Source organism: Kogia breviceps, chromosome 2, assembly GCF_026419965.1.
Source record: "Kogia breviceps isolate mKogBre1 chromosome 2, mKogBre1 haplotype 1, whole genome shotgun sequence".
Taxonomy (NCBI): domain Eukaryota; kingdom Metazoa; phylum Chordata; class Mammalia; order Artiodactyla; family Physeteridae; genus Kogia; species Kogia breviceps.
Genome location: NC_081311.1, coordinates 123570467 through 123589417, shown reverse-complemented (window position 1 = coordinate 123589417; position 18951 = coordinate 123570467). Strand labels below are relative to the sequence as shown.

At 41.8% G+C, this 18951-nt stretch overlaps 1 protein-coding gene across 10 annotated transcripts in view; it reads right to left on the bottom strand.

Moving 5' to 3' along the window:
• FMNL2 (formin like 2) overlaps positions 1-9301 on the bottom strand; it is a 308926-nt gene extending 299625 nt beyond the window's left edge. For all 10 annotated transcript variants that reach the window (XM_059052274.2, XM_059052276.2, XM_067026043.1 and 7 more), the window contains exon 1: positions 8746-9301. In XM_059052274.2, coding sequence (XP_058908257.1) covers positions 8746-8862 — 117 coding nt within the window. In that variant the 5' untranslated portion in view covers positions 8863-9301. The remainder of the gene's footprint in view (positions 1-8745) is intronic.
• Between the last annotated feature and the right edge of the window lie 9650 nt (positions 9302-18951).

Genomic DNA, 18951 nt, shown 5'->3' with positions numbered 1-18951 from the left:
AAGTGACCTACAAAGCTATTCACAGGACTCATCACCTTTCGCAGGTTCCCCAGCTTTCACAAGTAAGACGTTTAGTGGTACTGAATTCACAGAGCAATGTTGCCATGGTGCAGGTCCAATCATGCTCTATCCAACTTCTCCTACTATTAGTTATCCTAAGGCTTCCTTCTATACACACACACAAGATCATTGTTTGCTGAACACAGATGAGATTATTTTCAATCTTTCTGCCACTGTAAAAGTCATCTTCGTAACCTTCCCCACCAAAGTAAAACTCCATTATTCTTTAATATTCCCACCTAAATCCATGGCTTCTTTTGCCCTGTCCCAATTACTAGAAAGTTTCATCTGCTCCTAAACCACCTACCTACATTTCCTGGAAAGATTTATATTTCTAGACAAAAATGAGACAATAATTGCTGCTATCCTCTCAGTTCAGAAAACTACATATGCTGTCCCTCTAACCCCAAACCACAAATGTTAAAGATTATGAATAAGGGGAATGTCTATTTGCTTATAACTATTAAAGGAATAACCAGAGTCTTGCACTGAGAACAACCAGCTCATTCTTGACCTAGCAACCTATTTATCTTTCTATTCTCAAAGCTAATTGCTCATATAAGCATGCCAATTTGCCTTGATTATAGGATTCTTAATAACTGAATGTTGTTTACATTTCACAAGTGTATTTGAATTTCACTCCGGGAAGCCGTATCTGTAAGTGGTAAAACCAGAGATGAAAGCAAAAGGCCTGCACTCAACCAACAAACAGGCTTGAGAATAGAGGCCTAAGCAAAAATACCAGTGATTTATTGATTGTTCTGCCCCAGAAGTACACTTCAGGGTCACTGATCACCCTTTAGCTATAATATATAGAATTTTCTCTGCAAATTTTCATTATGGTCATTTCTTAAATGCATAGTTAAATAAATCTAACATTCAACAGGCTTTGATCCATCTCTTCTGTATTTCTCATCTTGGTGCTTTTGGTTGGATCAAATGTCTTTAAGAGTTTTTTTTTTTCTTTTTTTTTTAACCCTTCTCAACTTTGCTTAATTTCTCTAAAATTTTGCTGTGGTTTTAACTCTTATGCTTGGTCTTTGGGGCAGGTAGGGAAAGGGGAAAAACTGCTGTAGCACGTGGCTTCTGAATCATGGCTGCTCGCTCACATCTCCTAAGGAGCTTTAAAATATCCTGATGCCCAGGTCACACTCCAGACAAACTTACCAGAATCTCTGGCAGTGGGACCCAAACATCTGTTTTTGAGGGTTCCAGGTGATGCTGATATGCAGCCCAGTTTGAGAAGCACCACTTTAGCCTGTCAATCCCTTCGTCACCTACCTGAATAAAGTGCTCAGCCAAACTTCCATGGAAAAAAGAAAAACAAAAGAGAAGGCAGGTTCCTGAGCAAATCCTCAGCTCAAGGCTGGACCTGAGATAGGTGACTGACCATCACCGGGCAAGGGGCCAAAGCGTGAATGACTTGACACCTTTCCCAAAGCCAAGCAGTTTTTAGGATAAACCAGGCCAGCCGCACCATCTACCATATGGAAGTCAATCAAGGGAGATTACCCCTGGAGATAGCAAGGTATAAACACCTCAATTTTCAGTTTCTGTGGCGATGGATGTAGTAGCTCATGAATGCAACAAAGCTTCTTCAGCAAAGAACAAAAGTGGACTAAGGTTACATGTGAAATAAGTCACTGAAGTCAGTTCCAGGCGGCACAAGAATGTTGAAGATGTGACCAGGGGAACAGCTTTGTTGTTCCCTAGAAACTATAAAAAGTTTGTGATAAGGGGCCAGACCATGAGCTCTGATGCCACTGGTCATGTTTCCTTGGTCAGTTTAAGAGTGTGAAAAGAAAGTCCACTGCTATCTGTTTACAACATATACCACCATACCTCCAAGTAGGGAGTTAGTGTTTCCCAATTTAGGGATTCTGAGCCATCCTGGTCCACATTTGTGGGCCTCGGTTGAATCACAGTTCATGAAACAGCTCTGTGACCTACCAGCTCTTCCCTAGACATCCCTTCCAAATTATATCCACCAGAAACTGCATAGTCCTGGGTGTTGTGTTGAAAGGACGGGGGTGGGTGGGGCGGAGGTGGTAAGAGGTGTTGGAGAAGAGGATGCAGTGACTGGGGAAGGAAGATCACCCTGCAGTCTAAGTAGACACCATCTTGAAGGGAAGACAAGAGATGAGTTACCTCTGCCTGCAGTGTTCAAGTAGGTGAGAACCAAGAAGGTGCAGGAGCCTGTCTACAGAAACCAGGTCCCCGAAGTCTACAGATAAACCTCCTGCAATGGAGGAAGGTAGGAAAGGTCCCCCACTGTAGAGTGGGAGAGCCCCTCTACAAGAGCGGGTCCACCAAGCAGCTGCACAGCTAGGAACTCACCCTCCCCCCTCCCTTCTAAGCAATTCTAGTCTTTTTTTTTTTTTTTTTTTTTTTTTTTGCGGTACGCTGGCCTCTCACTGTTGTGGCCTCTCCCGTTGCGGAGCACAGGCTCCGGACGCGCAGGCTCAGCGGCCATGGCTCACGGGCCCAGCAGCTCCGCGGCATGTGGGATCCTCCTGGACCAGGGCACGAACCCGCGTCCCCTGCATCAGCAGGCGGACTCCCAACCACTGCGCCACCAGGGAAGCCCCAGTCTGTTCTTTTATAGGGATTCCCTGCCTTGTTTCTAACAGAAGTCCAGGTAACAGTGCTCTCTTGCAATGGAGAGAGCGTCTTCTGGAATCAGTGCCTCTTTAATTAGCCACTTTTTTTTATATTACTTGCTCAGATACAAGGGCCAGGGAGCCCACTTCACCTTGTCCTTATTCCCCAAGCCCTAAGGATGAAAAGAAGAGCACAGTTCATGAAGACCAAGCCCTTCAGGCAACAGTTTTTATAAAGTCGAATGAATTTCCAGAACAAGCATGAGCCTACACTACTTTTTCTCTTCTTTGAGCCCAGGAGGAGCCTCCAAGGAGACCCTTCCCCATTCTCAGATGCTATAACTCTTTTTCCAAAACCTGCATGTGGCAGACTCACCTCAAGAAAGGCACTGTGCAAGCCATGAACTTGCTGGATCCTGGACTTAGAAAGACCTTCCAATTATCAGCATTTTTCATACAACTTCTGTCTAGCCAACTCTAATGGAAAGCTCAGTCTCCATTTTTTGACAACTCTAAATATTAGAACACTTTTCCTTATGCTTATGTGACTTTCAGTCACTGACCCTGGAAATTCTACTCTCTAGATCAGACAGCATACAGCTACACACTATTCTACACAAAACATCTTCAAAATGAGAAGTCAGCTAATGGCTCACAATATATCATGTTCCAGAAGTTTTACACTTCCAAGTGCTATGATTTCAAAAATCTCATGACTATCCTAACAGTTCTGTCAAACTGTATTCCCATTTACAGAGGAAGAAAACCGAGGATCACAGGAAAGAGTTGCCCAAGTTGATGCAGATTCTAGAAACTAGGTCTCCAGCTCCTGGAGTCAATGCTGTTTGCTAAATGAAAGGCCACAGGTGAAAGTAATTCTTATCATTTAAGGGCATTCATACCTTCTCTCCCCCACATCTCACCTGTTGACGCGGCGGGCCCGTCTCTCAATGGAGCCAAGCATTTGCAATTCAGAGATAGCCTTTGATCATCTTCTATCCTAAATACCCAAATATATCTTCACACTTTTTATTGGTATTATTAGGGGGGAAATGCACCCTGATAATGATGAAAGGCACCACCCTAAGCATATATTCCCACTCTGGAGAATAAAACAACTCAGGGGTTACTGCCTAAATGAGACTGTAACAGCTCAAAGCGCAACATTCCATCCATCCCCCTTCTCCATCTCCCTTCCCTCTCAACTGGAGAAAAGTGAGAAAACAAATCCGTGCGCATCTGATGATGGCCTAACTACACACCTAGCTATCCAACTGCTCAGCAGACTTCGCGGCAAAGGCTCTCCTTGGAAATGGTTGAAAGGGAACAACACCTTGCAGAGGGAAATAGATTTAAATGTTGAAACTTGACCTTCCTCGTCCTTTTCACAAGTAATTACAATTGGAGCTTGTGTACTACACCTACGGGTTGTCTCTCCCCTCTGATGTGGAAAACCTGGACTTCCCAACCAAGGTAGTTCAAGACTGCCTTGAAAGGAAAAACTGAAGAGTACACTTTTGGACCAAATCAATATTTAACTCCATGCCTGAAAATAGAACAGCACAGTGAAGATGCCAAAACGGATGTCATCTAAAGAGAAACATCAAGTACAGTGCACTTGGGTCGCTTCGAAGAAATTTCTGCCAGCTTTATAGTTTGAAACTTGCACTTACCAGATTTAGGATTTTTTTTTAAACAGCTTTATTGCTAGTTCCAGACCTTTTTTTTTTTTTTTTTTTTCTTTCAGTCTTTCTTTCCAGTTCTAAGCCTAAGGAAGCATAACATAATGGGGGCGGGTGGGGGGTAGGGGAGGAGATCTCCAAATCTGGTTAAAAACCCTAGACTGGTTATCTAATAACTGCATGGCCTCAGGCAACTTAGGGAATCTTTATTTCCTCATCTATAATCTTACTGATAGCTGGAGTTACTGTGAGGATTAAATGAGAACATGGAAGCATAGGGCATACTCATAGTAGATGCTCAGAAAATGTTCCCACTTTTTCCTAAGTACAATGACTACATTCAACCTCAGGGCAAGGGAAAAAAAAACTGACTCAAATTAATCAAACACCAAAGTAGTTCCCGGTGTTAAACATAAGATACTAGGGCCCTAAACCATCACTTCCTAATCTTTTTTAATCTGTTTGCAGAGCAGCCTGACATCTACTATCACACAGATATGGTAGCCAGGATGGGGGGCTTACAATGATCTTTTCCTCTGAAACTCAAAAAGGATCCTTAGGACAGCTCCTCGACAATGGGATTGAGGGGCTTACATTTTAAATTGTAAACAGTGACTGCAAGCCAAAACTTAGTGAACAATATACAGAGCATCTAACGTCCAAAGAGGTATTCTTGGACAAAGACCATCAATTGTTCACCACACCCCAAATCACCTTCATAGCATCATCTTTAAGAATAAAGGGGGGCTTCCCTGGTGGCGCAGTGGTTGAGAATCCGCCTGCCGATGCAGGGGTCACGGGTTCGTGCCCTGGTCCGGGAAGATCCCACATGCCGCGGAGCACCTAAGCCCGTGAGCCATGGCCGCTGGGCCTGCGCGTCCGGAGCCTGTGCTCCGCAACGGGAGAGGCCACAGCAGTGAGAGGCCCGCATACAGCAAAAAAAATAAAAAAAAATTAAAAAATAAAAAAATAAATAAAAGAATAAAGGACATGGGAGTATTTGTGTGTGTGTGTGTGTGTGTGTGTGTATTCCCAACAATTAGACAATATTTAACAAATACAATGGAGAGCCACTTAGATAATTATAAACGTGTGGGACCCAAAAAACACGGACAAATATTACTTGTAAAATACACAAAATATATACACCTTAAAGGAACAAAGATTGAAGATGATTGAATTTGTAATTTATGAAACACTTCCATGGAAGAGTGTAACAGAAACATCCTACACACACAAAGGCATATCACCTTATAGCTCTACCTGATAGGCAGGTCCAAGGATGCAAATAGTTAAGTGTATACAAGGAGTCAGTAACCTTTTCCCTTAAATATAAGTTTTATAGTTACTATTGTAATGATGCTGAAGCCAAGTTCAGGGAGGGAGAAGACTCCTCAGGAGAATGAAACTCCTAAGATTTGGATCCAATTTTTACTAGTCATTAATTATAGGAAGTTCAGTAACTCAAATCTCTACTTAAAAATCTCATTTTCTTTCCTATTTAAAAAAAATCTTATTTTAAAGTCTATCCCCCTCCACTGATTTTTTTTAAAATTTATTTTATTTATGTATCTTGGGCTGCATTGGGTCTTCATTGCTGCATGCAGGCTTTATTCAGCAAACTTTTACTCTCTCACCCTTCCATTCATGCCCACTAATTTTTTTAGATACATACAGTTTAACTCATGTGGATTGATGGGTGTGGTGGGGGACAGTCATTGAGTAGGTTTCATCTCTTAAGATTTTCTAGAAGTAGATGCACTTCTGTTATTTAAATTTTTATTTACTCTTCCCCAATGCTTTAAATAATCTAGAGCTTGGTGAGGTGAGAAGAATTGTTTTGCATCCCTGAAATGGCCCAGTTATTGATGAAAGCCATATTTACAATGAGGTGCTTGTATACTTTCCTGTACAGTATTACCATCCTGCTTTCCTCCCCAAACACTTATATGATCTTTATCATATAGGAAATAAAACTCGTATCAATAATGCCCACAGGATTCCCATTGTCTCAGGGCAGAGAATTCCTCCATATATATATACTTTAAACATTACCACCTATAATCTGTCCTTCAAGCTTGATCTTCAGAATTAAATGGTTTGATCTATTTCTTAAGCAATTCGTGAAGAAAAGCACAATTGAGAGCCTCACATGTACAACTTTAGAAAAAAACTGACCACAAGAAGAGTCACCATAACTCTGTGCTTCAATCAGCCCATAAAGATGATTCCTTTTAACTCCTCTTACAGCTTTTACTCCAAAGAGCAGCTGGAGCTGACTAGGGAGTGTTACATGAAACACCAAGTCAATCATCCAAGGGCATCCGTAACAAGAGGGCCCACAGCTGAGACTTTCCCAAAAGCTTTGTTTTAATCCAAAAAAGGTCAGCCTGGTATTTTTTGGTTTTGTTTGTTCGTTTGTTTTGAAAGGCTTAAAATATTCTAAGCAATTAAGAAAGGAACCGCATCCAGTACTTGTGTGTGACACAGTAGAGTAAAAGTAGCCACACGACCAACCACTGCCCCAAAGAGCTTGTGATATAGAATCATGAATTTCTACGTACTGAATTTGTGACTTCTAGACTTAATAGTAACACAAACCCACCATGTTAAGGATGGGACTTTTTCTAAATAGTAATTCATACCATGTGTCATTAATCAGCAGGGTAACTGAAAGCTCATGCAAAACATGCTATCCCAGTTGAGAATTTAATTGCATTATCGTTATTATCTGGTTTTCCTGTGTCACTGGCCCTCCCACTTCAAGTGTACACACACCAGCACAGCATGGATGGAAACACAGAAAACCCAGAGCTACGAGGTAAGAACTATGTTGTCTGGTAGGAAGAGGATTTTGAATTAAAAAGGTTTGTCCCTGTAAAGACAGGTCAAGTATGCACCCAGGCTGCCTTGAGAAGTAATTAAGCCTATGCTGTTTCATTTCAGAGTGTCTCATTCTGCACAACAGTGGGAGCAGCTGCGGGAGATCACAGCCCATGCAAAGCAAGACAGGCAGCCTCATCTATCTCCCGACTGCCACACCAGAGTTTCCAGGTGGTGTGAAAAAGCTTCTGGCCCCTTCTTCCACAGAGCACAAAGCGAATCTGCCATCCAGAACACTACTCCCCATATCAAACCAGCCCCTTTTAAAGGCCTGAGGAAAGGCAACTTAAGCGTCCCAGTGTTCAGACTCTGGTCGATTCCCAAAGTTGTCAGGTTACATGCCCAAAACCCGCACAAAGACGCAGAATTCGACTGACTTCAGCACAAGTTTCTCTTGCTACCTAGCACTGTAGATAGAACGTAGAGTTTACTAGCTAGGAAGAGGCTACAAGTTTAAGTATTAGGAACGCTTCCAGTTTTGCCTGTTTCCCTCCCAACACCCCTTGAAAGAGGCTAGGACACTAAAAATCGAAGTCTGGGGACCAACTGCAGTACAGACTCTGGCTGGGTCGAGGGGGGAGGCCGCCACACCCTCCTGAGCTCACAGCACTGACAGGCTCTGGCTGGGAAGGGCCCAGAAACTTAGTCCCAGCAGGAACGGCAAAAAGAAGGGAGTCTTCAATGTCTCAGATTTGCGAACCTGGAAAGCTAGGAGAAGCGGATTTCGGGAGGGAGTCAGAGACTTGGCTGGGTGTGCTGGGGGAGGGGAGGGGAGGGGTCGCCCCTGGAGTCAGGTCAGCTCCCAACACGTCCCCGCAAAACTGCACATTTTTGTGATTTTAACATTTAAGACCAAAAGGAACGCGCCGAGACGAAGCTTCGCTCTCGCCTGATGTCCCCGTCCTCGCTTAGGGACGAGGGTGCCGCACCGCCACGCGCGGGTTTCCTTCTCTTTCCCTTTTGGGGGAGCTCCCCTCCGCCAAGCCGCGACGTCCGCCTCCAAGTTCGCCTTCCCGCACAACGCAGCGCGGCGCGACACCCCTGTCCGGCCACATGCGCCCATCTGCCCCGCACCCCTCAGGACCCGGGCTGGGCGCCCGCTGGACGTCCTCGAGGACTCGGGATTTGCGCGAATTTTTTTTGCTTAAACAAAAAGCCTCAGCGGCTCGCCGCCCCCTCCTCCCCGGCCCGCGCCACCTTCCCTTCACGCCCACGCCACACCTCCCGGGCACACGCGCTGCGAGGTGCCTCTCCCGCCAGACAATGGGTTCGGGGCCGACCGGCCAGGCAGCCAGCCACGAGCCCCCGGCCCCATCCCGGGACGCCGAGAAGGCCGAGCGCGGGGGGCTCAGAGGAGGGCGGAGAGGAGGCGGGGGAGGCCACAATGGGCGAGGTGGGAGCCTCCCCCTTGGGACAGGAGGCTCGCTCCCGGCGCCGGGAGAATGGGAGGGGGCGGGGGTCAGCTGCACAGCCTGGTCGGGGCCCCGGGGCCCTGCTCCCGGCCGCCGCCGCGCACTCACCAGCACGATGGCAAATCGCTCCTCCAGTTCACCTGGCTCGGGCATCGGCAGCTTCAAAGGCACGTTGTGAGCCCTGAAATCGGTCTGCTGTGAATCCATGCTCCCGGCGTTGCCCATGTTGGCTGCACACCGGGGCCGGGGGCTGCTCCGGGCCCCTTGCGTCCGCGTCGGAAATCAGAACAGCTCCCGGCGGCCGGCTCCCCCCGCTGGCGCGACCTGCCCGGCTCCCCGCCCTCCGCTGCGCCCCGGCGAGTGTGCAGCGCGCGCCGCTCTCTAGCAGCGCTCCGAGCCAAGCCGCCCCCCGGCCTCCCTCATGCTCCCCGCCGCCCCAGCGCCGCCCCGGCCTCCTTTCCTCGGGAGGGGTCGTCAGGGCGCCAGGCGCCTATCTGCATGTTGCTTCGCTGGCACGCCGCCCCCTGCCAGTAATAGCGGCCAGCGGGCGCGTGGTTGCTCCGACTCAGTCTCCCGCCTGGACCGTGGCCGCTGCTGACACTTCCAGCTCAACGCCGGCGAACACAACGCTCGCTCTGCCAGCACCTCGAGAAGACAAATGCAGCCTCGCGCTCCCGACACAATGCCCCCTCTCGCCCGGCCCCGCCCCCGCCCCGGCTCCGCCCACTCGCCCCGTGGACTGCCGGGACCAGTAGTTTCTGCCCAAAGTGTCCACACTCAGAAACCACGCCGCTCTGGAGAGCCAGGCGGGGTTAGGGCCGCTTGCAGCAAAGACAATCTGTACACTTCTGGAAATAGTTTATGTCACTTTTGACCCCCCTCTCCCACTCCAACAGAAGAAATAACTAACTCGTCTACATCGATTCTGACACTTAGTAGGCACATTTGGCAAATGAATGAATGAGCCAATCAGTCAATGATTGAATGCACGCATTCTGATTTAAATTTCAGGAGCTGTTCAATAGGATCTAGTTCAACAGGTGACCTCAAGGGTATTGGCAATGTCCTATGTCATAAACTGGGATGTGGGTCCATGGGAGCTTGTTTTATTGTTCTTTCTTCAGTATGTATGTTACATATTCTTTTGTGCAACTGAAATGTTTTATAAACAAATATATACTTTTATGGATATTTCTAAATATCCACTATGGATATATGCAAATATATCCTGGTCAGACCCCAGGATTTGAATGAGAAGAATTCAAAACAAACACCTGTCAAACAGCTATTATGTGTGGGTTACTGTGTTCCTTCACTAGAGAAAGAAAGAAGAGTGCTCCTGCTCTGGAATACTTTCCAATCTAGTGAAGGAGAATATTTACACAAATAACCATATTTTGTGTGAGATAAAAATAAGAACAGAGTGTTTGCGAAGACTTTGAAGATGGTCTTTGGCTGTAGATATCTTATTCCTCTATAGCACTCGTGTTCCAGGTGTTTTACAGAGAAAATTGGGCCCAACCCTGTTCTCCAGGATGCTCTTCAGACTATAACTATCCATTCTGAAGTAGTGGAAATAGAAACACCCTTATAAACAACTTTAGCCAGCTGCTCACTTTGTAGATTTCAAGGGCATCCACCTGGTTTACTTGTAGCTAAACTGCAATTAGTCCTTTCTTAGCTTAAAGCAGTGTTTCTTAATCCTGGTTTGTATATCAGATTCATGTGGGGAGCTTGTTGTTAAAACTGCAGGCATCAGGTGCCCTGACTATTATCAGAATTTCCCTAAGCTAAGAGCTGGGGCCTGGGCAGATGTATTTTTAACAAGCTCAGCAGGTACTTTTGATATTAAACTAAGGTTGTTACCCTCTTGTTAAAAAGCAACTGCTTCCGGGTAAGATAACACACCAAAGGTTCAAACGTGAAGGACCATGTTTCATTCAGCTTTGTAAACCCCAAGATGACTTGAGCATAGCAGATGTTCAATGACTATTGAATTTTTACCAAAAGCCTATGGAGCAGATACACACAAATACATCATGTGTATATATGGTCTCTTAAGCAAATCACCTATAGTTGTTTTTTTTTAATAAATTTATATTTTATTATTGGCTACGTTGTGTCTTTGTTGCTGCATGCAGGCTTTCTCTAGTTGCAGCGAGTAGGGTTCTCATTGTGGTGGCTTCTCTTGTTGCAGAGCATGGGCTCTAGGTGCGCGGGCTTCAGTAGTTGTGGCACGCAAGCTCCAGAGCACAGGCTCAGTAGTTGTGGCGCACAGGCTTAATTGCTCTGCAACATGTGGGATCTTCCCAGACCAGGGCTCAAACCCGTGTCTCCTGCATTGGCAGGTGGATTTTTTTTTTTAACATCTTTATTGGAGTATAATTGCTTTACAAGGGTGTGTTAGTTTCTGCTTTACAACAAAGTGAATCAGTTATACATATACATACATCCCCATATCCCCTTCCTCTTGCGTCTCCCTCCCACCCTCCCTATCCCACCCCTCTAAATGGTCACAAAGTACCGAGCTGATCTCCCTGCTCTTTGTGGCTGCTTCCCACTAGCTATTTTACATTTGGTAGTGTATATATGTCCATGCCACTCTCTCACTTCGTCCTAGCTTACCCTTCCCCCTCCCTGTGTCCTCAAGTCCATTCTCTATGTCTGCATCTTTATTCCTGCCCTGCACCTAGGTTCTTCAGAACCTTTTTTTTTTTCTGGATCCCATATATATGTGTTAGCATACGGTATTTGTTTTTCTCTTTCTGACTTACTTCACTCTGTATGACCGACTCTAAGTCCATCCACCTCACTACAAATAACTCCATTTCGTTTCTTTTTATAGCTGAGTAATATTCCATTGTATATATGTGCCACATCTTCTTTATCCGTTCATCTGCCGATGGACAATTAGGTTGCTTCCATGTCTTGGCTAGTGTAAATAGAGCTGCAATGAACAGTGTGGTACATGACTTCTTTTTTTTTTTCATGACCCTTTTTGAATTATGGTTTTCTCAGGGTATATGCCCAGTAGTGGGATTGCTGGGTCATATGGTAGTTCTATTTTTGTTTTTTTAAGGAACCTCCACACTGTTCTCCATAGTGGCTGTATCAATTTACATTCCCACCAACAGTGCAAGAGTGTTCCCTTTTCTCCACACCCTCTCCAGCATTTATTGTTTGTAGCATTTTTGATGATGGCCATTCTGACTGGTGTGAGATGATATCTCATTGTAGTTTTGATTTACATTTCTCTAATGATTAGTAATGTTGAGCATCCTTTCATGAGTTTGTTGGCAATCTGTATGTCTTCTTTGGAGAAATGTCTATTTAGGTCTTCTGCCCATTTTTGGATTGGGCTGTTTGTTTTTTGATATTGAGCTGCATGAGCTGCTTGTATATTTTGGTGATTAATCCTTTGTCAGTTGCTTCATTTGCAAATATTTTCTCCCATTCTGAGGGTTGTCTTTTGGTCTTGTTTATGGTTTCCTTTGCTGTGCAAAAGCTTTTAAGTTTTATAGGTCCCATATGTTTATTTTTGTTTTTATTTCCATTTCTCTAGGAGGTGGGTCAAAAAGGACCTTGCTGTGATTCATATCATAGATTGTTCTGCCTATATTTTCCTCTAAGAGTTTTATAGTGTCTGGCCTTACATTTAGGTCTTTAATCCATTTAGAGTTTATTTTTGTGTATGGTGTTAGGGAGTGTTCTAATTTCATTCTTTTACATGTAGCTATCCAGTTTTCCCAAAACCACTTATTGAAGAGGCTGTCTTTTCTCCATTGTATATTCTTGCCTCCTTTATCAAAGATAAGGTGACCATAGGTGCATGGGTTTATCTCTGGGCTTTCTATCCTGTTCTATTGATCTATATATTTATTTTTGTGCCAGTACCATACTGTCTTGATTACTGTAGCTTTGTAGTATAGTCTGAAGTCAGGGAGCCTGATTTCTCCAGCTCTGTTTTTCTTTCTCAAGATTGCTTTGGCTATTCGGGGTCTTTTGTGTTTCCACACAAATCGTGAAATTTTTTGTTCTAGTTCTGTGAAAAATGCCATTGGTAGTTTGACGGGGATTGCACTGAATCTGTAGATTGCTTTGGGTAGTATAGTCATTTTCACAATGTTGATTCTTCCAATCCAAGAACATGGTATATCTCTCCATCTGTTTTGTATTATCCTTTATTTCTTTAATCAGTATCTTATAGTTTTCTGCATACAGGTCTTTTGTCTCCTTAGGTAGGTTTATTCCTAGGTATTTTATTCTTTTTGTTGCAGTGGTAAATGGGAGTGTTTCCTTAATTTCTCTTTCAGATTTTTCATCATTAGTGTATAGGAATGCAAGAGATTTCTGTGCATTAATTTTGTATCAGAAGGAGGATTCTTAACCACTTCACCACCAGGGAAGCCCATCCTATAGATTTTTTTGTTTGTTTTTTTAAGAAAGGGAGCAAGTATAAATACATTTAACTTAAAATCTGAATAAATGCAATCTGTATTTCTAAAATTACACTATATCAAAGTTAATAGTAAATGTGTTACTGATCAAAGAAAGAAAAACAGGGATACACACACACATACAGACACACACACATACCCCAACTATCGAAAATGAGCTAGAAAGAAAAGCAGTTAATTCAGACCAAGTGAGACATTTCTGACCCACAAATGTATTTATTTTCTTTGTAATCTCTAGACATACACTTTGAGTCTGATTGACTCACAAAATCAGCCCACCCAGGAGGTTGCCCATATGGATGGAAAAGATAGAATTCTTTTCTGCAGTTGAGAAATCCTTTTATATTACATTTATGACTCCATCCAGCCATATTTCTGCCAGTAACAAGGACCTTTTTCCTCCCCTTAAGTCTTATCACATCTAGTCTCTCTCATAATCTCAAACTTTGAGAGGAGCCAGGACAAAGTATGCCAAACCATGAACCAAAGAACCTGTCTGCCATTTCAAGGTTTAGAGTCTCTAATATCTGGTTTTTATTTATAACTGTTGTTAAGTGCAAAAATAAATAAAACACTCATATTATACAATTTCTGTAGGAATTTCTACCAAAATCTCCGGAAAATGTTTGTTTGGAGAAGAGTGTGGAGAGAGAAGACATTTCTATTCCTTTAATTGAAGACCTCCTCATCCCTCCCCACAAAATTAAAATCAGGCGATCATTTTTAAATATGTATTTCATTTTCTGATCACATTTTCTGATACATATGATTTGCTATTTTGCAATGCTGCAAAATGTTGACCAAAAAATGTCTGTTAAAACTATCCATGCATCACCCATGGAAAATGAAATATTAGAACTTTATCTTCCCTGAGACAGGCATTTGGAAGCTATACCCGGGATAGCTTGATCAGGAATTCCCCCATAATGGTGTAATTGCTTTCATAGAAGCTTTTCTATCATTGACAACAAATGCTCCTACAAGATCAGCTGAGTTTCACTGATATCTCCTCAGGTTTTAAATGTAAGGTCATGCTCTGTAGCTAAGTTCAGTTAGCTTCTTTAAAAGCCACTGTTGGGCTTCCCTGGTGGCGCAGTGGTTGAGAATCCGCCTGCCGATGTAGGGGAGACGGGTTCGTGCCCCGGTCTGGGAAGATCCCACACACCGCAGAGTGGCTGGGCCCATGAGCCGTGGCCGCTGAGCCTGTGCATCCGGAGCCTGCGCTCCGGAAAGGGAGAGGCCACAACAGTGAGAAGCCAGTGTACCACACACACACACACACACAAAAATAAATTAAAAGCCACTGTTGTTACCCTAAGAATATTCTCCTTATGTGTATAATTATATAGAAATGAGATAAATGCCATGTGATGAACTAAACCATCAACAGCCCTGAATCAAATTTGCATAGTAGTAGTAGTTGGGATTTTAGAAGGATTGCTTCATGTCAATTTACATCCATACAAGTCCTGCAAGATTCATATACCCATCCATATTTGTTTTTTAAATATTTATTGAGCACTTACTATGGGCCAGACACTGTTGTTGATTTTAAACAAAATTTAAAATTTGGTTTATCCAATTTCTGCTTCATACAGAGTTCCTCAAACAGTTAACTCACAAAGATACACCTTGACTCTTCCTTCTCCTCCTGAATCAGTTAAGACTGAATATTTTTGCCACCAAATAAAAGAGAACCCAAGTGATAATTGCTTTAAAAATATGTATTTCTCATAAAACAAGATATCTGGAGAAAGGTGGATTCTAGTGTTGTTCAGCAACTCTGTAAGGCTAGGACCGGTATCCATGAGATAGCTTGGTCTTTCCCACATAGTACTTACAAAATAGCTGACAGAGTGCCATAAATCAAGTCTGTATTCAGGGCAAAAAGGAGGCAGGGAGAGGCAATGTCAGTTAAGTCTGCTCCTTTTATCAGGAAGTCAAAGGTTTACGCAGAAGTACCACTAGCACACTGTCCAGTTTTCCTCTTTCTGCAGATCTGAATTACATGGCCATCCCCAGCTACAGGGAGAACTGGGGGAATGTGATAAAACCTGGGCCTGGACACATTTCCTCACCTGGACGGAATCAAGATTCTGATAGCAAGAAGGGGAAGGGAAAAGACATGGGTAAACACTGGGCAGACAACATCTAACCCTCCCCCACATATTTTGCATCTTTGAGTATTACTTTACATTTGCTTATGGCTTCAGATTTTACAAAATACTTTTACTTACTTTATCTTATTTTATCCTGTTAGTACAATAACAAGAAATTTAAGGCTCAACAAAGTGATTTTTTTCTAGTTTCTACAACAAGTCATAGAATTAGAACTTAGGTATTTTGATTCCCAAACCAGTATCCTTCACTGTCTTTTTAAAAAAATAGATCTCTGAAATTATCATTTAGAGGTAGAAACATAATGAAACCTATGCTTCTGATCAAGATAGAGTAATAGACATCAGAGTTATCCTCACATTTGAAACTAATAAAAAAACTGGACAAAATAATATGAAACAATGGCCCTCAGACATTGACTATCAGACAGTGAAGAACACTGATCTCTAGAGATGGGAAATAAATGAAGTGAATGAATAAATGAAGTGAATAAATGAGGGGAATTACCCCAGCTTAGTGCCGGGAGAAAGTTTCCAGGCCGTGGTGCAAAAAGGGGGAAGCCAGACTGAGCCTGATGGAGTCCCTGCCTTGAGAAGGCAGAGCTGGGAGTCCAGTGACCCCAAGGAGGCTAGTGTTCTCAGGACAGAGTTCTGGAAAAAGAGAGCCGCAAGAAGAGAGAACTGCAGAGGTCCGTGGAAATTCCCATTCCAAAATTTAGTTGAGTACTGATTAGTAAGTGCATGTGAGGAAAAAACCCAAGGCTGGTCATTTTATAATAATAAGGGAATGAATTGATCAAGAGAACATAACACCCCAAAAACAGTGCTTCAAAATACATTAACTCCAAGGACAAATACACAAATCCACAGTTATAGTTGGAGAGCTCAACACTTCTCTCTTAATATTTGTTAGAACAAGTAGACAGAAAATCAGTAAAGATGCAGAAAACTTCAAAAACACTATCAACAACTTGATGTAATTGATATTTATAGATCACCTCACCCAACTATAGAAGAATACATAACTTTTCAAGCGTACAAGCAACATTTACCAAGATTAACCATATTCTCAACAAATTTTAAAAGATTCCAATATTACAAAGTATATTTGCTTACCAAAATGGAATTAAATTAGGAATCAAGGACACAAAGATATCAGGAAAATACTCAAATATTTGGAAACTACATAGCACACTTCTATAAAACCATGATAAATTTTTTAAAATTAAAGAAAATTTGTGGGTGCAGGTAAAGCAGTATTTAGATAGACATTTAGAACACTAAGTGCCTATATTAGAAAAGAATAAAGGGCTCAAATAAATGTCCTCAGTTTCCACCTTAAGAAACCAGAAAAAAGAAGCAACTGAAAACCAAACTAAGCAGAAAAAAGGAAAAACAAAGATTAGAGCAGAAATCAATGAAATAGCAAACAGGAAAATAATAGGAAAATTGATGAAACCAAAAGCTAGTTCTTGAGAAGATCAGTAAAACTGATAAACTTCTAGTCAGAGTCATCAGGAAAAAAGACACAAATAACAAATATCACAAATGACAGAATGAACATCACTCTACATTTTACACATATTGAAAAGGATAATCAGGGAATGTTTTGAATTTTATGTCAACAAGTTCTCCAATGTAGGTGAAATGGACACACACATCCCTTGAAAGATACAAACTACGAAAGCTGATTCAAGATGAAGTAGATAACCTGAATAGTCATATACTTATGAAGGAAATTGAATCTGTATTTAAAATCTTCCCACAAAGAAAACTACAGACCCAGATAGCTTCACTGGGAATTTTACCAATCACTTAAGGTAGAGACAATACCAATTCTACCCAACCTATTCCAGAAAATTGAAAATGAGTGAATATTTCCTGACTCATTCTGAAGGCAAACATTACCCTGATACCAAAACCAGCCATTATGACATTACGAGAAAAAAGAAAAAAATAGCCAACATCTCTCATGAACATAGATGCAAAAATTCTTAACAAAATTTTAGCAAATAGAATCCAATAGCATATAACAAGGATAATACATCATGAGAAAGTGAGATTTATCCCAGAAATGCAAGGTTGTTTCAGCATTCAAAATTCAATCAATGTAATTCACCATATCAGCAGACTAAAAAAGAAAAACACATGATCATCTCAATAGATGACAAATAATCATTTGAAAAATATCCAACATCCTTTCCTGAAAAAAACCCTCAGCTTCTAGAAATAGAAAAAAAAAAAAAAAACCAAAAAACTTCCTTAACTTGATAAAATACATTGACAAAAAACCTACTGCCAATATCATACTTAATGGTAACAGATGAAATGCTTTCTCCCTAAAATCAGTACTAAAGCAAGAATATCTTTTTTTACCATTTTAATTCAACAATATGTGGGAGAGTCTAGCCAGTGTAATAAGGTAGAATACAAACAACCAAAAAGGCACCCAGTTTGAAAAAGAAGTAAATTGTCTTTATTCACAAATGACAAGATCTTCTATGTAGAAACTCTTAACAGAATCTAGAAAATAGTTAGCAGAACTAATATGTGAGTTTAGCAAGGTTTTAGGATACAAGATTGATATACAAAATTAAAATATTTTACTATGTAATAGAGATAAGCTTTCATAAATTTAAAATAACATAAAAATCATAAAATATAAAATTTTTCCTTTTCCCAGGGATAAATCTGGCAAAAGAATTTCAAATCCTGTACACTGAAAACTACAGTATACTGTGCACATGGGTCAGAAGACTCAACATTTGTAGGATGCAGTTCTCCCCAAATGGATCTATAGATTTCATGTATTCAAAAACAAAATCCCAGCAGACTTTTTTGGAGAAACTGACAAGCCACTTCTAAGATTAGTGTGGAAATATAAAGGACTTGGATAGCCAGGACAACTTTGAAAAGCAACAAAATGGGAGGACTAACGCTACCTGATTTCAAGCCTTATTACAAAGCTACAGAAATCAAGGGAGCATGATCCTGGTATCAAGATAGGCAGACACATCCATGGAATAGAATGGAAAGTCCAGAAAAAGGCCCACACGTATATGGACAACAGATTTTTGACCAAGTACAATGGCAATTCGGTGGAGAAATGATAGTCTTTTCAACAAATGGTTGAAATAGTGATTGTTGAGGAATTCAATATCCATATGTGAAAAATGAACTTCAGTACATACCCCACACCAGGTTCAAAACAACTCAAAATGGGTCAGAGACCTCAGTGCAAAACCTAAAACTATATAACTTCTAGAAGAATACATAGGTAAAAATCTTTGCTACCTTGGGTATGGCAAAGATTTCTTAGACATAGCAAGAAAGAACTGATAAATTGGACTTTATCAAATGTTGCAACATCTGCTCTTTGAAAGGCACAGTTAACAGAATCAAAAGACATACTGCAGACTAAAAGAAAATATGAGTAAATTATATATCTGATAAAGGACTTGTACCCAGGATACATAAAGACTTCTCAAAATTCAATAAACGGAAAACAATGGACAAAAAAGATCTGAACACTTAACACAAAGGAATATATTCGTGACTAGTAAACACATAAAAAGATGCTCAACATCATGCCTTATCAGGGGATTGCAAATAAAACTGCAGTGAGATACCACTATACACCTAGTAGAATGGCAAAAATTTTAAAGACCACGCCAAATGTTGGCAAGAGTTTAGAGTATCTAGAACTCTCATTCACTGCTGATGGGATTGTAAAATGATAT